We start from the raw sequence: 24,287 nt of genomic DNA on the forward strand, positions 1-24,287 counted from the left end.
TGGGTCCCGGCACAGCGGTGACGGGCCCGGGGAGGAGGGAGGACGAGGGAGGCGGAGGGAGGAGGGCTCTCGGTGGGGCTCCGGGCGGCTGCGGCACCCCGAGCCGTGCCCGCTTCCTGCCACGGCCGCCTGAAACCCGCCGGGATGCCGGCTTGGAGGCTTGGTAGTCTTTCCCCTGAAAGCGCAGTTGATGTGGCCTGGGATATGTCCTTTGCATGGAAAAGGAGAGAATAATCTTCAGGCCGCAGACAGGAGCGGGGGTTAAGCAGGGGCCATGGGTGTTCCTCCACAGCCAAGCGCACCTTGCTGTTGAGGGTATGTAGGTGCAGGAGCGGGTGTGTTTGCCCAGGGAAGGGGGGACATACATATTTATCGCCTGTTTCCAGTCATTTGTCGCATTATCGTGTAACCATTCGGCATTTTACTGAAAGCACAACAGAAATTATTGCGGGAAACGACAGAGGAGCGCCGGTCGTGTGGGTGGGTGTTTCACGGCACCTGCTGGAAAAGGCTGCAACTGCGTCCTGGGCTGGGATTATTACAGCGAGGTATAATGGTATGTCCCAGTGACCGAGGGACACAGTTCACTCCTTCGGTGTGCTGCAGTCGCTCCTGGGCCTGGATACACGCACATTCCTCGGGCACTACGGGAGAGGTCCTGTTTGTTTGCCTCTGTTACTCTTATCTCCAATGCCTTATGAAATTCGCGGCAGTGCACAAGCCTCATACTTGTCTCATTTATGTGCATATGATACATGTTAGCAGTGCTTTATTTCTAAGGGTGTCCTGAAAGGACCCTCCTGTTCTTTAAGTATTAGCTGTTGCTAACTCCCAATAGCTATATTATCAAATAGGGGGGGAAAAATAAACCCTGCAAGATTTTAATTGTCAAAGATTTAAGGAAGCCAGTTAAGTTGTTCTATTAATTCATGAGGCTGTAGACCTCTCTCATTCTTCATACCTTGTGTTAGAGTGTATTGGTAGAAGAAGGTAACAGACAAAAAAAAAAATAGTTTGTATAGGTATAGGCCTTTTGATAGCTCAGAATTAAATATCTTCTAAAACTACATGTTTAGTAAAGAAGAAAACAAAAACACCAAGAACATCATTCTTTCAAGTATCATTGATACTTTCTCCTTTGTTCACTTTTAAACAGAACTGAAACACTGAAAAGAATGCTTCTTTCTTCAGTTAATTAACATGTTCCTGGTTTAGCAGGTGAGAATTTATTAAACTGGTTGTTGCTGTTCATTGATGCTCACAGAACTGTAGACTGTGCACTTAGATTCCACACCATCATTCCGGCTTGAGCCTGACCTTGAGACTGCTGTTAGATTTTTGCACAAAAATCAAAGTTTGCCACATTTAGAGATCACATTCAGCTATTTGGTGGGGTATTGTTTATACATAGTAACAGTCCTTTTATACATTATCTAATGGCTTTATGTAACAATGGCAATAAAGCAACTTTCAAAATCTCCAGGAACGAATATTCTGTAGTACATGTAAGGTATTTTCCAGGTAGCCAATTTCATGCTTATTTTCCTGCCTCTTTTGTGGCAGGCCACAAAGGTGTTATTGTCACTGCTCCTTGGGAAATTTTCCACCAAAAATAGGAACTGAAAGTTCAACTCTATCAAGTCTTGCAACTTCCTGTCACTTAATATGTTCAGTTTTACTCCAAACAATTGTGTATGTTATGGCCTGTGACCATTACTGATTTTTAACATTTTTTTATTTGAAAAATTATTTGGGGCAGATGATACACACACTTCAGAAATCTCAAAGTGGGAAAATCATGTGAAAAGTGTTAGAGCTGTTTCTTGCTTTATTCAATATTCTTAATTCTATAGATAATTGAAACAAGTATTTACTATTACTCAGCTAACTCAAAACAATCAGATTGTTTCAAGGATTCAGAGAACTCAGTTAAACTCTGGCCCTGCTGAAGTTAGGAGTTCACCTTTGTATTTACCAGTCCTTACATTTTAGACCATAAATACAAATGTTCAGTTTTTCTGGAAAGTTCTGCAGTACACTGTTTCTGTATGACATTGATGCATTCTCTGTGTCATAGTATTCACCAAAATTTTCAAGTCAGGCTACACTTTGTATCTCTTAACTAATTCTACAATATCTAACAAAATAAGAGAAGGAAAAAAAAAAACCAAACAAAACCAAAAAAATTTCAGTTATTTAGCTATGAAGTAACTACAGGGAGATTGTGGATGCATGCCCCAATGTCAATGCATGTGTCTCTGGTAGAGCTCCAGATGTTTGGGATGGCATTTAAGTCAAACTGCATTGTCAACATGAATCCTTTTGCATTTTCCCCACCTCAAAAATGGTATTGCACAGTTTGTTTTGAATTGTTACAAAGCTGACATGCTTATCAAAAATTCCAAATACCTGTTTCTGTCATGGTTTCTTTAAACTCAGTGTATTTGTCAGCCCTGTTCTGCCATTTTTAAGACCAGGTTTAGTTTTTGTTGACACTGAAGTGGATAAAAGCACTTCATTTGAATAAAAATTTAACAGATGGAGGTCTGCTGTAAGGAAATTTTCATTTTATTTGTGCTGAAACCCAGCAGTGTAATATGGTTTACCTTGCTTGAAGATGAGTTGCAATGTAATGAGTCACCATCCCTGGAGGTATTTAAAAGATGTGTAGACATGGCACTCAGGGATATCCTTAATGGTAAATTTGGTAGTGTTGTATCATCTTAAGGGTCTTTTCCAACCTAAATGAATCTAGGATTCAATGATAGTGCACTCCTGTGATAAAAAGGTGTTTTATTCCAGATCAAAATAGTAAGTGGATAATGATACCACACGTCTTTTTATGAAATAGTATATTTTTCTGTAAAGAAGTATGGAATCAGAAATATAGACAGATTCTGAGGTATAAAAGTTCCTCAGAACTCTCTGTTCAGGTGTGACAATCTCCATGGGCTCTCCTTACCCCAGGAAATTTCAGTGTACTGAAGGTAACTGTATGTTCCACAGCTTAGTCTGTAGCTTTTATGGGGTTATATCTGTTACTTGGATCACAGTTTATTTATATGCACTAGATTATATAATTAGATTTTGAATTAGCAGTCCTGCTTTTTTTGCCAGTTGTGTCTCAGGCTGTCCAAATGAATTTCTTTCTTTCAGAGTGGTATCTCTAGGCTACAAGAAGCCATTGGAAAGGGATGACCTGTTTGAACTCAATGAAGGTGATTCACCATACAGCATGTGTCCTAACTTTGAAAAGCAGTGGAGAAAAGGAAGTCCAGACATCTGCCCCAGGATTAATGGTAGCTATAATTCTGACAATAGGCAATATCCTTGTCTGAAGCTGAGTCTAGAAGCTGGAGAAGATTTTAAAAATCCACTCATTTATTGAACAGCCTATATTTTGTAGGACACAGAGGCCCCTCAGTGTTGAGATCAGTGATCTGTAGTATGGCTATAGGATTTTTCTAATTGTTCAAATTCAAACTTACCTGTTAGAGAGATCCCTGGTTACTTTTCAGCATTTCAAGTGATGAGATGCCTGCTGTGCCTGGTACAGAATCTACAGTGACTTTTACTTGGTCATGAATTACCATGTTGTCAAAAACTGTTCAACACTTCTCTCTGAATTTGTTTGTTTCCCTGTGTCTTTTCTTTGCATCTCTATTTCATGTAGGTATAGAACTTTGTTATCAGTTTGCTGTCCATCATCACTATGATAATTAGGAAAGTCTCTATTTTTTTTAAGCCCTGTCAAGAATCTTTGTAATTGTTTGAACAAAATTCAAACTGAAAATTGTTGCTTGACAACTGAAAATACTCTGAAATAATAGAAAGGTTATACAGCCTTAAATATAAAGTTGCTGCAAGCCTGCTATAAATGAGAATGCATTTATATTGAAGCTTATCTCTGTTTATTCAGATACATTTTGTTTTGACCTGTGATAATAATTTGAAGATTAAAGTATATTGTAATTATATTCTTGGATGATAGGGGCAACCCTAGGAATTGCATTTATCCTTTCCTGATTAACTATTAGCTCGGCCAAAAAAAAACAGACTTAATTTCTTACTCCAAAGCTTTTCTTTTATCTGTAGGAAATGTTCATTTTCAGATAAAACTGATGGCTTTAGATGGACACTCCAATATTGCATATTTTATACTGTAAATGTGGTTGAAGTTCAAATTTTTTTTTCTCTGATTAATCTCTATCATTTTGCAATCTTGCAGGCTTCTTGCATCGACAGAGTGCTATTTAAGAAAACAAGTTTCCACAAGCCATCTTTGATTTTGCCACTATGGCAAACATTTAAGTGTTTATTGATTAAAGTTGCATTTCTGAAAGTTATAGCTGACATTCTGGTTTTTATGAGTCCACAAGTAATTAAGTAAGTTTTTAATGTGTTTCATTTTTTGTTCAAAGAGCAATATCAATAGTAAACCTAAAGGGTTACCAGTTTCTAAACCTCCCTCCATATGATTATTTGCAAATGATCTAATGAAGGAAAGCTCAGAGAGATCAGGAATTTCATAGCTAAAGGACTGAGACAAAATTAGTAAAAGTTTCACAGTATTAAGTATCTAATATACAAAGATAAATCAAATGCTAAGAAAAATGGACTAAAAAAGATACTTAACTTTCCTTCCATTTTGTCAACTTTTTTCCATCCCTACTTTTAAAAAAACTCACATAAATATATAATATTTAATGGCATTTCATGGGAAAATGCAGTGACTCTGTTATTGCGCTGCTGGTACCATGACATTGATAGAAATGGTTTTTAGAAATTGTGCTTACCACAGATATGTAAAGAGATGATCAAATACTTGAGTGTTTATAAAGAAAAGAGATTATGAACAGAATTATTAGTTACCTCCAAAATATGCTCTGAATCAATGTAATCCTGATCAAAACAGTTAACTATAAAATTTGTTTGAAGACATCATGGCTGATGGTTACTTAAGATTATGTTTTATTAACACCAAAAGTCAGAATTTTCCTATAGATTTTTTTTCTGCTCTTGCTCTTGTGGCTTATAGTTACAACATTTTTAAGTACAAATACCTAATTTAAAAAAATTATTTTATAAAATTATTTTCTTTTATTCCTTATTCATACTCCATTGTCAGAGAAGTCAGCAATAGCACATTCATGTTGAGATTTGTATTTGAGAATTGCAAGGGATTGGAAAACACAGATAAAACCTGCCATTTTTAACATCATAATTTGTTGTGATCTTTAGCCATATCTAGATCCAAAATGGACTCAGTTAAACAAGTTTTCAGTGTCTTAGTTTGTGAAATGTTTGTCATTGGCTGTTGATTTAATGGATGGAATTTAAAATTAATTTTCTTTTATTTTCAGAGCCATGATTGTGGCCAGTGAAACCCAGCCTAGTTCATGTGGGAGTGGCTGTGCTATTGCCCTGTTTTTTGTGGTTCTCTCACAAACTCTTCTCCATCAGTTAAAGCATTGGAGCACCATTCTTACAGAGTTAAAATCAAGACTGCAGTTGTTGGCCTGATCTACAAAAGGGTAATCATGTCAGCATTCCTGAAGGCTCTTTAGTTGCTGTTGTGGAGCAGGTTGGATCTGGAAAGTCATCTTTTCTTTCTGCTGTTCTTGGAGAAATGGAGAAACTTGAAGGAATGGTTCAGAGAAGAGTAAGATTGTCCATCTTCCCCTGTCCTTTCCACTCCTCAATACCCCAGTTCAGCAGAGCTAATGAAGAGATTTTCAGAGGGCATGCAGATTAATGTAAGAAAATATTTAAAAGTACTTCCATCTTTGTTCCTATCCTGTAATCTTAAGTTCTAAAGCTGACACATTCCATATTTTATGTAAAAATACAGACCATCAAACTGTGTTTTGATGTCTAAGAAGACCCAGTTTCCTGCATATAGATATTACAATGGATGTAATATCTGTATGCAGTGAAATATCACAATTTGTCACTGTGATCTTTCCCTGGAAGACTTTGTTCCATATATATCCCAGCTCTGCCAGTTTTATTCAAAGTCATAGGTGTTTTTTTATAGGAAAGCTGTTATAGTGTAATATTCAGCAGATTGTTTTTATTACCTGATGTAATAAAACTTTTAGCAATATTCAATTCATTGATGGTAAATTTCAATAGTGATCAGGTTTTTGAAGGAATTACTGGTGTTACTTTGAGGCAAAGCTGGAGTTTCGAATTTATTTTTAAATGCTGTTTTATATGTTCAGAAAGCCCAAATAAAACATAATTGTTTCCAATTCTTTTTAGGGTTCTGTGGCATATGTTTCTCAGCAGGCCTGGATTCAGAATGACAGTTTACGGGAAAATATTCTCTTTGGTTCCAATCTAAACAGGCCATACTACAAACTTGTTTTAGAGTCTTGTGCTTTACTGTCTGATTTGGAACAGTTACTTAATGGAGACCAAAGAGAGACTGGAGAAGGGGTGAGAGTTTGAGGTGTCAGAAATTAAACAATAAGATAAGTTATGGATTCTATGGTTTTTGATTACCTATTTGATAATTAACACTGATGACTACTCAGGGCTCAGACAAGTACATCCTGCCCATCTTCTTACTTCAGTTACTTACTTTGAACTTAAATTTTGTTAGAGTTCTGAACTCTTAAAAATTTTGGAAATGGCTCTTTTCTGTATAGAATTTTGCATCTGCTCTGTCCTGTTCTCCAGGTGTTTCTTCTATACTGTAAAAATGCCTGTATGATTGTAAATAAAAGGGTTTTTTTTACTTTTACAAAGTAGCCTTGCATTTGCCCATTTTGGAGTGGGAATAATCAGCAGAGCCCAAGTTTTGTCAAGACTGAGTATAATACCCAGGCCTTTTTTAGTATTTCCTATTCAAAAGTGGATTCTTTTGGCTTTCTTTCCTTAGGGTGTCAATAAAAGTGGAGGGCAGAAGCAGAGCTTCTACACTAGAGCTGTGTACAGCAATGCTGACTTGTGTCCCCTGGATGACACTCTTCTTCTGTAGATGTACATGTTGGAAAACATCTTTTTGAGAAGATAATTGGCCCTTCAGATCTCCTAAAAATCAAGGTAATGTAGGATGGCTTCCTTTCAAATTGTACAAACTGCTTGGTACAGTCATTCTAGAAAAGCTCACAACATTTCTAAAAGGCTGACCTTCAGAATTGGTTTGGCTCACTCTTTTCCTATAGAAGTGGGAATATTTAACCATGGAGTTGGTACCATGGGGGTTTGGAACTAGGTGATCTTAGGGGTGTCTTCCAACCCAGGCCATTTTATATGATTCTGTGTGCAGAAGCATCCCCAGGGCTTGAAGGTGACAAATTTGGCAGAGACAATAGATACCTCCATTACAAATGCAATGTTCTACCTTGCTGGCTTGCTTTACCTAGGGAACAGTGCAATAATTGTGCACACATGAGCCATATATGGTTTTCCTTTCAACATTTCATACAGCACACTTGCTGATGATCCTGAAGTAGTTTCCAATAGTTGGAGCTTTTATGTCAGTGCAAATTGCAACAACCATTGGGCAGTTTTAGAGTAGACAAGAACTGCTCAGAGAAACACTGAGATCAGTGATTTTCTAACCATTGGTTCAGGTGATGTGCCAATATGTTCTGTCATTTTTTTGCTTCTGTGATTAAGCATGCAGCTTGTGAGTTGTTTAAGATCAGGGTAAGTTTTTGAATTAATGTGCTGTATTCTAGTAGAGTCAATTTTTTTGTTCCTATTTTTGTATATATTTCTCCAGGTGATTCAGATTCTAACTGTTTGGGTGCGTAGAGCATGTGAAATTGAGACCAATACAGTTTCAATTGAAAGAATTTTTGAATAGGCAAGTCAATGAAGAACTGAGCATTCATCCTGAATAATGAGCATTCATTTTGAATATTTCATTTCTGTGCATAGAAAATGACCACTTAGATTGACTTTAATATTGGTGAGTGGTGGTAGCAGTTAATAGTTATTAAATATTTTCTGGTGGGATTTTTATTTGAGTATAATATGTAGCTTCTTCATTACATTTATAGTAGTTTCACAACAGTTTTATTCCTATTTTGACCAGTAAATTTTTTGTCATCGTTTGTAGCAGTGGATTTTATAGTCAGACTAATGCAGCTGCAGCTCAGGTGAACTCTCTGTGCTGTGTGCAACCAAGAGGAGCATTTGAAAAAGGGAAGAGTGGAAGAGAGGCCTGTCTGAGCCATAACTCTTTCTCATCTCATGCCTGGGCAGACATTTGTTTCAAATCACTTTGCGTTGGCTATTGTGCTTTTGTGAAAGTAGTGCCTGTGTCAAGCACAGAGGCATAAAAGCCCTTGGGAGCAGGACTCTTCTATTTCTTTATTCTCTTTTACTCTTCTCCCATGCTTATGTTTTAATTCCAAGAACCATGGATATTGTTGAAAAGACCACCAGGCCTAATAAAGGAATTACAGAGTTTGTTAACTACAAGGCTCATTACTGGAAGAATCTTGATTTAGCCCTGATTGGTGTTTCCTTCCAGACACAGAGTAAAGAGAAGGTACTCTATGCAATAAGAAATAAATCAGGGGTATAAAATTCTGATTCCCAACTTCCTCCTTCAAAAATACTTCAGATAAGGAGACTCCAATACTAAATGCAGGAAGATGATGTTGAACAGGGAAGATGTTAAGTGGAGAAGAGAGTAAAGAAAAGACAAATGAGAAAAGTATCTTAAAGAAATATGTAGAAATTCTTATCCCTGTAAAATACTGAGGTAGTGCTTTATGAAATTTGCAGTTCTAAGGAAGAAGATCCAAATTTTAAGTTAAACCTCTTGTCCACTTTGCTGAATGTTTGTGCAGAGAAATAGGCTGCAGGTTAGGGCTGGTCAACATCAGGCATGGGATCAAGGAACACCAGTTGAGACCTATTTTAAGCTATTGGTTTGAGCTGAGGAGTGCTGGACAAAAGGGAGAGGAAATGGAAAGGATTCCCGCTGAACCAGGCATGAGCTGTACAGCTTCTGAGTGAACTGGACTGGGAGCTGTGAAACTGAATTCACTATATTCTGTAATTCCCTATATCTGTATCATTTTTCATTTAGAATGTGTAGCATGGAAAGTTACAGTCTCTATCATAAAACTTTCTGCTTCAGGTTGGAATTGTTGGAAGAACAGGAGCTGGTAAATCAACACTCACAAATTGCTTATTTAGATTTCTGGAGTGAAGGCAAACTAATTCTTGATGGAATTGATATATCAACTATTGGACTCCATGACCTACATGGGAATCTTAACATCATTCAGCAGGTGAGATGTGGTTTAGAGGTAACTATTTTTTCTTCTTTGACTAAAATAAGACATCCAGTTTTTGGGAGAAATGATAACCTCAAAGTCCACAGGCTGCCCAGAAACAGAGGTACCAGTGGAATTTTGGCAATTACATGGAAGAAGCTTCAAAACATGGAGACTGCAAGTATGACTTTAGGTTTTATATGCTGTGTTTAGTTTGACAGTCTACATAAGAATGTAGAATAGCTACATATGGTGTTTTCAAGTTCCACCTGAGGGCAAAAATATTTTAAAATAGGTCCAACTATGTTTGAAGCCTTTAGGGAATAAAGTGATGTATACACAAGTCATGTATTATGTATTTAAGCCAGTCTGCTGTGGTCTGTCATGTAGAGCTTACTTTTCACTTCAAAAGAAGGCAGGAAAGTCAAGATTAGGTCATGTATTATTAGGATTATCTTCTATCTTCATGCTGGTAAACTGATTTATGTTGAAATGCTCTCATAAAAAGTAAAATCTAGGACACAAATTTAATGGTCACCTGAAGTCTTTCTGCACATTCCCTGAATGCCATTCATACAAACATTTTTGTGAATGGATGATCACACTTGCAATTAATTTATCTGGTGTTTTTCAAAGGGAGGCTTTAGTTTTTTCCTAGCCTTTTCGGAGCTTTAACATTGGTAATATTTCCTGTGTGTATCTACCCACAGACCATGCATAGAGATGATGCTAAAATTCAAACCAAAATAGATTGGGATTTCCAATAAAGAGACGATTAAAAGAAAATACCTAAAGATTCCTACAAATTCTTGGCCGCTTTTCCTCTGAGAACTGTACTTAGTTAGGGGAATGGCAAATTCACCATTTTTTATCATAATTTCTAATTTTGATACAGCTTTTTTGATGTAACTATATTCTCAAAAATGAGAATATAAGACCAAAATTGATTATGCCACAGGTCTTCAGAACACAATTCATACATATTTGGTTGTAAAATTTGTCTTGCTTTAAGCAGCTAATGCTCTACAAATCTGAACAATATCTGACAGTTGTGAATTACACAGTGTTTTCTCAACTGCAGTTGCGAGTCTGATTTACTGTGGCTGGAGTATATTGGATCTACAGCCAGACAACTGAACTGAGAGGAACCCAACAGTGCAGTGAACTTACAGGCTGGGTTCAGAATAGAACTGAAAGGTGAAAAAAAGGGAGACTGAAGCTTGTGAAGAGTAGGTGGAGTCTGGAGTGTTAAACTGCGTAGGTCAGGAGAGTGGATGAAGGTCAAAATCTGGGAAAGGAACAAGGGCATGGCAAATACCAAAGCTGACAGTATGCACATAACTTCTTCAGATCAGCCAAATACACCTCATACAAACAGCTTTTAAGAATCACATTAAAGTACAGCAAATTACTTTAATGCTGTTTTAGTGCAAGTAACATGAAGTTTAAATGAAGAACAGACACAAGCTCTGCAACCACTTCAACTGTCCTGTTTGGTCACTGAGCTCCCTCAAAATTGTCACTGTTCTGTTTGCATGTAACTTGCCAGTGACTGTTGTTGGCCTCTTACGCTCGTTGGGTCACAGCTACTGTGACTGCACTTGGTCAAGGTGTCTGTTCACCATCTCTAGGAGCATTAGTTCAGTCTATAAATCTCTGCAGGTATTCTTGTTGCTGAATATATCATCTTTCCTATAAGAAATTAAGGATATCTAACTTAGAGTCATAGCCTTCTAATTTTTCTTAACAGTGCTCATGAATGTAGTCTCCAGTACTTCACAAACCTTAATAATAATTCACATGTTGTGGTAGTTGCCAGGTGCTGGGCAGGTCTCTAGTCAGCCCCAAAACTGACACAGAGTTTCAGTGCACAGAGCATGCACAAGAAATCTCTTGCCCTTTATGTTTCACCTCAATGAAGAACTGAGCTCACAGAGACTGCATGCAATTTTTGTCCTCCTGTTCACCAGCTTCAAACTGTTACAATTTGCCTTGCAAAGATCCATTCCCAAGATTATTTGTCTCAGTTCCTTCTGTTAACGTAAGGATTTATGACAGCCTGTTTTAGGATCATGTCGGAATTGTGTATTCACATTCTGCTGCTGTTTGGGACCCCATCTTGTTTTCTGGGACACTGCAGTCAAATCTGGATCTACTTGGAAAACACTCTGATCTTGAACTGTAGGAGGTGCTGGAGCTATATGACTTAAAAGATTTTGTCCAGTCACTGCCAAAGAAGCTCCTCCATGAGATTTCAGAAGGTGGTGAAAATCTCAGGTACATAATCAAGTGAGTGCTAATGCCGTTATTTTACAGTACTGCAAAACTATGTGATCCTTCCAGAGAATTTACTTCAGAAGGTATCAGGATGGAAATGACACATCTCCTGTCATTCTTAGTAGAACTATTCTGGTAGTGCAAGTTTCTTTGAGGTGACCAACTGGTCACAGTGGTATAAGTTCTGATGGCCTGTGCTGTATGGGAAGCCAAAGGAGTAGACTATTTTCAGCTCAAGTATATACGTAAGTGTAAAGAAGGGGAGGCGTGGTGTTGCAATTCATGCAGCACCTCATTAGATTTGGGTAGAAAAACGCTCATTTATTTAAATTGAAAAAATAAATCAAACCAGAAAAAAAAACAACAAAAAACAACAAACCAAAAAACCCCAATAAATTAGAAACCTACCAAAGTGCAGAGAGCTTATTCTTTTTTTTCTATTTGCTTAGGCAAAACAACTCAGTTTTAACTTTGAAACATTAACCCATCATTATGCAAGGAGGGTGACACTTGAAATAAAAGAACCAAACTGAGGAGACGAATATTGAAGTTTTCAGCTGCAAAGGGACAGGTCTTAAATAGTGTACTGAATATCAGCTGGAATTTTTCTGACAGATCATTTTCAGGAGGAAATTTCTGGAAGGTGCATACTACAGCTAACGTATAGAAGTATCCAAACTTTTACATTATTAAAAAGTGGTTTAGCATTCAATCTGGCTCATTCCTAGTGCCCACTATAATGTGAATATAAAACTGAAGACTGGGTTTAAGATTCTAAGTTCAGCCATGGGTGTTGAAGAGTCCTACCTTAACTACTACTGATATGCTGAGCAAGAAGAAATAAAATTCCAAAGCAGGAACAACATATTTTAGTAGTCTTTTCAGTGTGGTAAGCACATTTCAGAAACATAAAGTATTGTTAGAAAAGAAGTACAGACATGCTCCACAGTAATCTCAGCTTTATCTTGTACTCCTTTTCCTCCATGTGCCTGACTTGCCCTTTCAAATATATTTTTAACAGTGTTGGGCAAAGACAGCTGGTCTGTCTGGCCTGTGATTTACTGTGGAAGACAAAAATCTGGTCCTAGATGAGGTGACAGCTTCTATTGACGTGGAAACAGGTAACTTTGTGCAGTCCACCATCAAAAGATTTGTTTTACAAACTGCATGGTGTTAACTACAGCCCACAGGTTACACACAGTCATGGATTCAGAGAGGCAAGTTTTGATAAGCCATTTGAAAAATAAATTACTTCCTTGAAATGCATTCCCATAATCCAGAGATATCTGTACTGGGACTGGAAAATGTGGCTGAAGAGCTGATTTTTCTTCTGTAATCTTTCTGCTTTTGTATTGTAGAGTGCTCGTTCTGGATGGAGGAAAGATTCTAGAATATGATACACTACAGACTTTGTTACAATGAAAAAGTGCCTTTTCTGAAATGGTTGCAGAGGACGGGATAAGAAGATAAAGAAAACTAATGAGTGAAGTCTGAAGGAACGCTCAAAGGATCTCTGGTATTCCATATATATAGGTGCAATATTTTATATTCCATATAAAACAACTGACTTATTCAAGAGCTCCTTGCAGCATTGCTGTTTACTACAGATACAATCTGTATATATTGATCAGGTTTCTTAAAATTCAGATTTTATACAAATCACTTGTTTTTATCATACTGGCACTGGGACAACAGAATGAAGCAGGGATTTTCATGGCATATGTTAAAACTGTTGCATTAGTAAAGACTGATTGAAAAATAAATCTTGCTGTTGACATGCTGGTCTTAATTTGAACTAAGTTGCTCTGACATTATCGTCATTTAGTTACTAATTCTTATTATGATTATGCATTCAGGAAAAACCAAAACTGATTGTTGTGTGGACACAGAGAAAGATATCACTTGGGGCTGATTTTTAGGATATGCACATCCCCCCTTGTGGATAGTAGTTCTTGAGGCAATAAATGTGCCCCGTTAAGTCAGTTTTCCTCTTGTGATCTCTGAAAAACTGAAAACCACATCTTACATATCTAATTGAGCATTACAAAATCCCATTGTGAAAGAATCCCAAAAAATGCAGTCAGGTGGAGTTGCCACTTTGCTGGTAAATATTAATGTAAACCTCCATACTAATTAAAGAAGCAGGACAGGTTATGTACACTTACTTGAAGTGTCAGCTAAATGTATCTGCTTCTGGTAGGCCACATAAATAGTCATTTCCATTTTTATTGCAGATCCTGAAGTTCTTGAAATTTAATACCAACATGTAATCAATCTTCTCTTAAGATAAGATCCCCATGAACTGCTTAAAAAAAAAAAACCCAACAAACTGAATAAAGTTCCTGGGTACACCCCTGTTATATCAGTTTAACACTAACACCTGGTGTATCAAGTACATTCTTAATTACTGCCCCAAGAGAAAGTTTTGGGCACATAGGCTAAGGGAGGAAGCCATCAGTACCTCAGGAACCAATCCCTTTTGCAAGAGAAAACAGTCTGAATAAGGCATCAATGCATGGCAATTTTTAATTTATTTATTTTTATTTGTGGGGAAAGCTTTCTGTGCTTACTGCCAGGCTGACAAAACCTTTCACTTCCAGCTACCTTCAGAATGCAGCTGGAAGAGCTGCAGACTGAACAATGGCAAAGCCTGAGAGAAAAGAAAATGCTGGACTAGTGTCAGCAAAGCCATTCCTTTTCCTTCAGCAAGCTGTACCCCTCATATTTGACTATAACTTCTGAAAAGGGGGTGCAGTGGAGGCAGAAGCAGCAGGAAATGCTCCTGCTGTGTTTCCATGCAGCAACAGCTTACCAAAGCAAACCCCCTAACAGGCTTAGGGTGGGCAGGGAAAGGCACTTTTGCCTTAAGCACATCAGCCAGGGTCTGCAGCCTCTCTTTACACACCTGATGTTGGGAGACTCACTCCAGGAAACCATTGAAGGGCCACTTGGCCGAGTTCAGAACTGACTCATCCCACCAAACACCAGGGCACCAGCCAGCACAAAGCCATGTGCTAGCTCTACAGCTTGGCACACAACCCTGACCTTCCTCCTCCAAACAGGACTTCCCTGAGCTTCCTTTGTATCTGGGAATTGGGTTCCAGTCTTGTCCTGTGGGACTGCTCATAGGAAGAGTGGGACAAGCAGGGGACCAGAGCAGACCCTGCTTATGTCCTGCTCCCACTTCATTCCTCACAGCATTCAAAAATCCCACATGCACCACCCTCTCAGCAGCTGCTTCCCTCAGCCCTGCTTGTTGCCCTTGCTCTACAGTTTCCCGGCAGTATCACAGGAGGAACTAGAAAGAAGTCGAGGAGGAACTCTCACTTTTCCTCACAGGAAGAGAAACACAGTTCTGCTTTTTGCCAGCTTTGAAACATTTATGAAACATTGCAATTGTTCAGGCTCTGCAGCTCCCCAAGACAAGGCAGATGAACAAACTCTCTCACAGTTGACACAACCTCATCTTCTACACTTCAAAGGAATTTGAAGAAGACAGAATTTCCTTGAGAAAGAGAAAGAAGACAGATCCAAGGGGTGTAGAAATTGCTTTTATTAAAAAATCTAAAATGTTATTTATAAAATGCATTTCATCATATGCACTGGAAAACAATTACGGAACACACAATTGTTGAGGCCTCTTGATGCTTTCAGAATTTCAACTCGCCAAACAAGCCATAGCTAGAAAAATTGGTTACATACCTACCACCACAGGCAATCAAAAGGATTACAGAAAGATTTCAGTCTTCAAGTATCAACTTTTTTACAGAGAGACTTCTGGTAAGCAGCCCATGTGCATACCTGGAAATATCCACCTAGTTCAGTGGACTCGTCTTTAAAATTCAATTGTTTGTGCCAAAATACAGTATTAAAAGATACTAAATAAATAATTCAGAAAATTTAATAAATAAGGATGCATTGTGATATCCAGTGTATAGTAACTTCTCTTCTAAAAAATCCAACCTGTATAGATCTCTGAATAAATATCCTTTTGTGAATTTCATTTTTACAAGTAAACAACCTGCCCTTCCCTTCCAGTTCCCAGATTAACACTGAAGGAGATTTAACTCCCCCAGGGTGAAGGAGGATGTGAAAGAAAAAAGTACTTCATTTATTTGCTTTGAGAGTTTTAACAGCTCCTACCTAACTTGTCCCAAAACTGCAAAAGCTTTTAATAGTTTAACTTCTCTGTGATGTGGTTCTGTTTCTATATAGGTCTGCTTGTTTTACACATTGCATTAAGGACATGAAGACCAAAGTCCTACTGTAACTCCAGTGGATTTTGAGATGAATTTACAGCAGGGCAGAAGGAAAGGCCAGAATGACTCTAAAGAGTTGGTACAGATGTTGAACACACACATTTACATCTGCAAAGCAAAGGCTCCCAGCAGCAACTGAGGACTGTACTGCATTCATCCATGGTGTCACTGAAGAGGCACTTCTTTCACTGCAGGAGTTTCACTTACTGGAAGCTCCATACAGACTTAGTTGGGGTCACTTTCAAAGAGGCACAAAGGAAAAAAAGAATCCTCAAATTAAAAAAAAAAATCCTGGTTTTCAACTCAGGAAAATTAAGCAGATGTCAGCAGTACTTTGGGAATCCTCTGTCAAGTTAAACAATGCTGATGGAATGGCTGTGTGCAACTGATTCAATTTAAGAGGTTTTTAATTTGATTACTTCAAAGATGCATTTAGACAACAGCTATGCAAACAGCTGAATCAGCACAACTGATTTATGGCAGTGCCATAAATCAGGCCTACTGCCAGGAGAGTAATAAGCCTATTTTAATATAGTCATAGGTTAAAACAATAAATCTAAGCCCCACACATTATCTTAGCAAGGTTAATACAAAATTATTCTGGAGAAGACAAGAACATCCTTAAAACACCTGTTACTAGAGCTTACCTGATGAAGACTGGGCTGATGGATGTTGAAACCAGTCTTAGCTGAGTGACATGTTTTTTTGGTAGGAAGTTCCAAGCAGATAATAGAATTCAGCTGGTGCTTGATTATTGCTTAATCCCTCCAAAGAGAGAACTGTCAGTAATTCTGTTTTTTTTTTTCAGATCAGTAACTTTGTTATCCTCACAACACATTTTCAAGGTACCTAGATAGTGATCTATTTGCCTAAAGAGAGTCCTAAGAAGTGCCACCTCAAACCCCAAGTTACACACAACACTGTTTCTTTCCCAACAAGACAGCTAAAACCTCTGTTCAGTTTAAAGTAGGGATATGAAAAAACTTAAACCACATAAGAGCTAAAAAGCACAAAGCAGTTGGGTCAATTTTCATTTACTAGGGCTAGAGGAACTACATTTCATTCAGGCCATCCCTTCTGTCCTACACTTTCTTCACGAGGAGAGTATGGCTTGGGGTACTTCAGGGAGAAGATGTCACACACTTGTAAATGCAGAATGATGAAATTCCTGTTGGTCAAATTCAAGGGAGACAGGCAGGTGTGGCTTCGAGATACATAAAATCTCTGTAGTTTTAAAATAAGGCAGGGGCAGGTATGAATATTTGGCAATATACCCTTGTTCTCTGTGGAGAACATCAGTGGTAAAACAGCAGCACCTGTGTTTAACCATCACAGCCAGGTCAGGAATGAAGCCCTTGGAGACCAAGAAACTGCACTGGCAAGAGCTACGTTTTCAATAAAGTTTCCTAATCGTGGGACAATTTGCCACAGAGCCTCAGCATATCATTATGCTGTTATGAACAGCAGAAGAATCAAGTGAGTGCCTCAGTCTCATTTAAGCTGCAAGATGCCTTTAGGGAAGAAGCTTAAATGCTCAAATGGCTCAATCTAATAAGTAAGTGCAAGCTGAACACTGCCAGTGCTCTGTGCATTAACGCTGCTTCACAGTCCTTCCAAGTAAATACATGGATGCAGGAATACCTCAGTACCACATCATCTCAAACCTTTGGTCACACTCCCTTTATACTTTAAATACACACCACTCCAGGATTTGCTAATAAAATTTAGCAAGAAAATGTGGGTGTGTCATCACTGGCATTTTCATCCAATATCCTCTCTCCAAGTAAACACAGCACACTTCAGAACTCATTTGTACCTTTAAAGTAACATCAAGCTTTAGCACAGGTAGGTGTCCAGTAACACCTAATGGGAACAGGAGAAAATTGAATAGAATGAAGCTAAGATTAGGTTCCATCGGCAGTCAGATAAGTGTAGATCCTTTTGGAGAGCTGGAATGCAATTGAGAAGAGTTTCTTTTCAGTTAAAATTAGTCTTCCGTAAATGTTTGTTAGGGATTTCTATAGCACTGACTTGGAGAGGCCAGGACCCAGCAAGAATTCCTGCCTGGATGGCTACGCCTGTCACAACGGCCAGGTCAGGATCTACAGAGGTGTTGGGTTCCTTTCCAAAGAAGTCCCGAATAACTTCACGTATTTTGGGAATCCGCGTGGAGCCTCCGACTAACACAATTTCATCCACTTCTGCTTTGTGCAAGTGCCCTTCCTGCAACACTTTTTCAATGGGCACAAGAATCTTCTCAAAAAGGTCCTCATTTAACATCTCAAACAGCTTCCGAGAGATTTCTGTTTCAAACACAACTTCCACAAAGTTGTCCTCTACTTTGGAAGCATCTCCAAGATTTTTCAGGCAGTTTGTGTTTTGTGAGGCCTTGCCCTTTAGCGCAGTGTTTGTTTTCACCTGGCTTTTTGCAAGTTCTCTTGTAAGCTCGTTTGCTGGCAGAGTTAACAGCACCCTCAGTGTAGCTGCCTCATGGACAGTCAGGTTTAACTTAACAGCTTCCACGGCCTGTCTGAGGCGGTGAATCTCCTCTTTTTGTGTTGGCAGAGAACCGTACGTTTGACGGAGCTGATCATATAGATACACCATCAACCTCTGATTGAAATCCTGTCCTCCAAGTTTGTTGTTACCTGGAAGATCAGAATAGAAGGCATCAGACGGAGCACCTTCAAAGCCCCAGAAAGCAGCACACTGCTTCTCTTTCACTGAGAGATGGTGCTCAAGGGCAAGAACACAGAAGGACCACAAGCACATGAGCTCACAGAGCTGTAACAAAAGACAAAATGGTTGTCCACTGCCCACATGATGGATAATAATTTCCACTGTTTTGTTCAGACAAAACAAAACTGTTTTGTTTTGACTGAAAACAGTAACTCACTTAGTGACCTCTAACTAAATCAGGGTGAAGCTGCTGAATCTTTCTTGCTGTTCCACTCTAACTGGACTGAGCAGCAGCAGCTCACATCAGAACTTGCTTGCTGAAGGCAACACAGGCAGCTGGCACTGGACCTCAGAGCTGTGTGCATGCAGGCCAGCTGAAGCACGGCTGTCTCCTCACTACAGTCTGACCAAACACTGCTGCCAGAGCTCAGTGCCCAGGGATGAATCGTTCATACACCAATCACAAAACTTCTGGGTTAACAGCCCACGTATTCCCAAACTCTGCTCAACTCAACTGGCACCAAATTCCAGGCAAGGATGCACCAAAGCACTGGTCAATGATCAGCCAATATTCCCAGTTTGGGCAAAGGTGACAGAAAGATTTTAAACAATCCCAACCCCCCAAAAGTTCAGTCACAGTCAGTGTTACACGCACCAGCACTTTATTAGTGGGCACAAAAGTTAACAGACATGGATAAAATGAAACCACAACTTACCCCTCTGGGTCAGCCAAAACCTGACTCTGTGGTCTTAATTGCTGAAATCAGCCACAAACCTAATTTTGCATGAAAATCAGCTGAGAATGCATTGAGAAAACACTCTTGTGACATGGCTGATATGTTTTAAAAGCCCCTCCAACAGTGACTTCAGGTGCACCTTGCCTCCCACTCCTTGAGAAACAAAAGCATTTTTCTCACCTGCCATGGCTCGTGTGATGAACATCCCTCCTATCTTGTTCAACAGAGACACGTCCAAAGTTCCTCCACCCAAATCCACCACCAGAACATTAAACACATCAGCTTTGTGGAGGCCATAAGCCATAGCAGCAGCTGTGGGCTCATTGATTACTCGCAAAACGCTGAGCCCTGTGACGAGCAGAGACAACAAGCAACACTCAGGTACACCTCAGAAAACTGCAGTTCTTACATCAGGATGACATTTGCCACTACTTGTTGGGGTTTTTTTAACCACACTCAAGTTAAGTGTCAGATCTAAAGGAAGTAGTTTCCTAAGCAGTAATATCCAATGAACTCTTTTCCTTACTTAATCCTAAAATAGCACTGCTTCAGCATCAAGGTGAAATCATGAATCATAATGTGCCCAAACACACTACTTCCAGAGAAACCTTGCTAAGAAGATTTATTTCATGCATTCTATTTCTGTTTAAATGATTATCCAAGGGTGCTCTATATAGTCTCCCTATTTGGAGATTATAAGAAAGACTATTTTCCCTGAAGTAAAACTTACTTTCAGCCATCTATGTCTGCATTAGCCAGCTGCACCTGTCGGTACTCAGAAGTTCTCAGCTGTTCCTCACAATAAATCCATTCTAAGCTTCTCTGTCCCTGATTCACTGTTTCTATATCCTCCACAAAGACCTTACTGTTAGTGAAACAGACTTCAAGCTCTCCAAGAAAAACTCTGGAATAGAGAGGCATCACCTGCAAGGTTAGCTGCCTTAATAGTAGAATTCCGCTGCCTTTCATCAAACTCTGCTGGCACGGAGATGACTGCCTTGGAAATGGACACGCCAAGGTTGGCTTCTGCCATTTTCTTCAGTTTCAGCAGCAGCTTAGAGCCAATGCGCTCTGGAGTGATGTGAAAGGTTTCATTAGTTGTCACAGAAAATTCAGCTAATCCATTGTTGTTGACAATCTAGAAGGATAAAGCAACACAACCCCTGAGTGAGAAATCTTCCTATGCTCCTCCACCCTGTTCCCACCAAATATTTTATTTGAATGTAGTCTCTTTATTCAGGAAAAGTTTAAATGTGCTTAGCCATTTCTGCGCTACTTTTATTCCTTGATTAGGAGGATTATGCAAAACGTGCCACTTAAGGGGTCAAAGTATATCCAAACAAATAACACCCACTATGCCCTAGTAAAACATATTAAAAAAAGTTAAGACTTAGAAACTGTGGAGTCAACTTCCAACACCACATTCAAAGACAGAAAGGATGGTTTTTTAATCATTAGCTTACCTTTCAGGTTTCTGAAAGGAAACAAACAGCTTGGTAGTGAAACAGCTTCTCATAACAATATTAAAAAATTAACAAGACTTCAAAGACCACTTGCAGTACACATTTTTTTTCAACCAATTCTGCACCATGCTCATATAATGCAGGTTAGTTTTTTTTAAAGCAACTTTCAAGTTCTACTGCTGGTCAAGTAAGTAGTAATGTGCTGTAGGAAAAAACACACTGGGATGTGGGAGAAGATGTGGCTTTAAAACTTTTCTGGGTTTTGGTTTCTTGGGTTTTTTTGGGGGAGAGGTTTGTTGATTTTTGTTTGTTGGTGGTTTTATTTTACAAATTCATGGAGAAGTAAAGTTTCAGCACAGCACAGTTAGCATTTCAAGTTTAAATTTATCCTTTCAGAGATGGGACTGGAAGGTTACCCAGAAACACATTTCTCAGTAGGGAAACACAGCGTCCTCTGGAAAATCATTATCAGCTCTCATGCAGAGGTACGCTACTTCCACAATCATTTCCTTCTGCTCTCTGGATACCTCTTACGGTTTTCAGGCACATCAGACTGGGCCAAATGACTCAAGGTCTGACAAGATGATCAACCACATTTCAAGTGTCATAGAATAGGGTTGGAGGGACCTTATAGCTCATCTCCTTCCAACCCCCTGCCAGTGGCAGAGACACCTTCCACTAGACCAGGTTGCTCAGAGCCCCATCCAACCTGTCCCTTGAACATTCCGAGGATGGGGCATCTGCAACTTCTCTGGGAAACCTGTGCCAGGGACTCAGCACCCTCACAGTAAAGAACATTTTTCCTAATCTCTAATCTAAACCTCCTCTCTATCAGCTTGAAGCTCTTTCCCCTTGTCCTGTCACTCCAGGCCCTTGTAAATAATCTCTTTCCATCGTTTTTGCAAGCTTCCTTAAGGTGTTGGAAGGCCACAATTAGTTCACCCCAAAGCCTTCTCCAATCCCAATTCTCCCAGCCTTTCTCTAAAGCAGAGCTGCTCCATCCCTCTGATCACCTTGGTGCCTCCTCTGGCTTGGCTCCAGCAGGTCCCTGTCCTTCCTGTGCTGGGAGCCCAGAGCTGGATGCAGCCCTGCAGGTGGGGTCTCAGCAGAGCGGGGCAGAGGGGCAGAATCCCCTCCCTGCCCTGCTGCCCACGGGGCTTTGGATGAGCCCAGCACATGGGGGGTTCTGGGCAACCAATGGCCAGGGCATGTCCAGCCTCTCACCCACCAACACCCCCAGGGCTGCTCTGGATCTGTTCATGCTCAGCCTGGATTGCGTGCTGCAGGACGTCCCTTACTGCTTGGAGGGAACTGAAGGTGGTGGCTGCTTACCTTAAAGGGATACCTGCTGCTTTCACCCTGCAGTTCTTCCGAAGTGAAGACTTTCCCAATGAATCTCTTGGCATCATATATGGTGTTCTGAGGATTGGCATCGGCCAGCTCCAGGCCTTCATAGCCCACATGCACGCCGGTGTCGGTGAAGGAGACGACGCTGGGGATGCTGCTGTGCCCGTGCTCATCCGCAATGACCCTCACGTCCCCGCTGCCGGGCAGGAAGACGCCGACGGAGCAGTAGGTGGTGCCGAGGTCGATCCCGATCACCCTGGGGGTGGGCATGGGCAGATACTGCTGTGCCAGGTAGCTGGCCAAGAGCAGGGCCAGCACAGCAGAGCCTGAAACACACAGTTGGGAACAGCAGGGTTAGGGGAGCAACTCCGCAAGCCTCCAAGTCGATGCAAATGACACGGTGTGACACACTGCACCTCCCGCAGCTTTATTTCACACTCCGGAGCCTGGGGAGCTACCTAAATAGTTTTTAATTTCCTTCTCAACAGAGAGTGGCTAGAAGTCAAGAATTTAAGGCATTAAATATTAAACTGATTAAGGAAAAAAAGCCCAAGAGACAGCCAAGCCAAAAATACCATCACACTGTAATAATTCTATTTCTCTCTGCACGTTACTGCAATAACATGGGCTAATTAGTACTTCTGCAGGAGCTGCCTATGAATGACACTAAAAGGACACTGAGTTAATGGGGCCACCCAAAATCACACTGACACTACAAACTCCCAATTCTAACACCTCCAGCTTCACCAAAAGTCTAAAAATAGGGAGAGGGAAACCCATAGTACCTCGTCCTGTTTCAGCCATAGCTTCCAAAAAAACATCTTCCCATACCTCTGAATCTTTCCTGTACCTTGAAACCCAAGGGAACACCAGTTTATATGCAGAAGAGTTTGTTGTTTAGTTTATTTTAATTTTACTTATAATCAACAGAGACAGGAAACCAAAAAGTCTAGCATCAAGAAATGTCTCAGATGATTACCAAAAAAAAGCACCAACAAACAAAATCTCAACAAGAAATGTAAATAAGTTAAATTTCAAAGAGTGAGTGACCTCTTTTTTTCCCAGCAGGGAAGGGTGGCCATTGTAGTGCTTCAAACAGACTGGTGGGAAAGCTCTGGCTTGCTCTGGGCTGGCAATCTTCCCAGACATTTCTGAGCAATGTGCCACTGAGTACTCTGCTTTTCAAGGAATCCCACAGTGGGTCAGGTTGGAAGGGACCACAGAGGGTCATCCCAGAGCACATGGCACAGGACTGTGTCCAGACACTCTGGAGTATCTCCAGCGAGGGATACTCCACAGCCTCTCTGGGTGATCTGTTCCCGTGTTTGGTCACTGCACAGTGAAGAAGTTCTTCCCCATGTTCAGGTGAAACTTCCTGTGCATCAATTCTTGCCCGTTGCCCCTTGTCCCACTGCTGGGCACCACTGAGCAGAGCCTGCTCCCTGCTCTGACCCCTCCTTGCAGGCACTGACAGACACTGATGAGGTCCCCTCTCAAGTCTCTTCTCGAGGCTCAAAAGCCCATCCCCTTAGCCTTTGCTTCTAAAAGGTCCAGTCCCCTCAACATCTTTGCTGCCCTCCGCTGGACCCGCTCGAGGAGTCCCATGTCTCTCCTGTACAGAGGAGCCCAGATTTGGACACAGCACAACACAGCGAGCACGGGAAGCTCGTGCCACCCTAGAGAGCCAGCCCGGGGCGACATCCGTGGCAGAAAGACGCGAGAGCGGAAGCAAAACTGCCCAAACCCCGCAGCCCAGCCGCGCCACCGCCTCACCCAGCACAGCCATCTGCCCCGCCATGTCGGCCGGTGGCTCCGGCCGCTGACGGCTCTTTCCGGGCCGCGCGGGGTATTTAGGGAACGGTAGTACGCGTATCCCGCCCGCCCCGCCCGCGTCAGCTGCTGCTGCGGGCGAGAAAACTACAACTCCCAGCGGGCATCGCGGCGCGGCCGGTTCCGGCGGGTACCAGCCAATGGGCGGGGAGGTGCCGGTGCCTTATCCGTTAGCAGGAGAGGCGGTGTGCGCCCTTTCACAGGCGCATGCGCGGGCTCGGGCAGGAGGGAGTCGTGATGGCTGCTGGGAGCGGTAGTCCCAGGCCCCGGCGCCATGGTGCTCTACGGCCTCCCGCCGGCGTGAGGCGTCAGAGACCGCGGCTGTGGGTGCCGGGGCAGGACATCTTCCTTCATCCCCCTCGGTCTTTCACACGGCCAAGAGCCAGGTTCGGAAAGGAGACGCTGTTTAATCTGCGCAGGGTGCAAAGTAGAAGCTTTCCGCAAATCAAG

General features: G+C 40.8%; 1 protein-coding gene and 1 pseudogene across 1 annotated transcript; one reads left to right on the plus strand and one right to left on the minus strand.

Moving 5' to 3' along the window:
* Positions 1-553: 553 nt before the first annotated feature.
* On the plus strand, positions 554-13,273 carry LOC137468522 (uncharacterized; annotated as a pseudogene).
* Positions 13,274-17,585: 4,312 nt separating this feature from the next.
* On the minus strand, positions 17,586-23,888 carry HSPA13 (heat shock protein family A (Hsp70) member 13). The gene is made up of 5 exons (XM_068180620.1): positions 23,781-23,888; positions 21,993-22,333; positions 20,122-20,335; positions 19,378-19,545; positions 17,586-18,429 (listed from the first exon to the last, which is right to left on the minus strand). The coding sequence occupies exons 1-5, from the start codon at positions 23,803-23,805 to the stop codon at positions 17,759-17,761; spliced, it is 1,419 nt and encodes a 472-aa protein (XP_068036721.1). The 5' UTR covers positions 23,806-23,888; the 3' UTR covers positions 17,586-17,758.
* Positions 23,889-24,287: the final 399 nt, after the last annotated feature.

Source organism: Anomalospiza imberbis, chromosome 2, assembly GCF_031753505.1.
Source record: "Anomalospiza imberbis isolate Cuckoo-Finch-1a 21T00152 chromosome 2, ASM3175350v1, whole genome shotgun sequence".
In the NCBI taxonomy this organism is placed as follows: Eukaryota; Metazoa; Chordata; class Aves; order Passeriformes; family Viduidae; genus Anomalospiza; species Anomalospiza imberbis.

What these genes read in the sequence shown, in the direction of transcription:
- HSPA13 (XM_068180620.1), bottom strand. Translation starts at nt 23,805, where the DNA reads ATGGCGGGGCAGATGGCTGTGCTGG. An exon ending in GGGGCAGATGGCTGTGCTGG is followed by an intron (nt 22,334 to 23,780) that starts GTGAGGCGGTGG and finishes TGTGTGTTTCAG; the next exon opens with GCTCTGCTGTGCTGGCCCTG. An exon ending in TAAGGCAGCTAACCTTGCAG is followed by an intron (nt 19,546 to 20,121) that starts GTGATGCCTCTC and finishes TGCTCGTCACAG; the next exon opens with GGCTCAGCGTTTTGCGAGTA.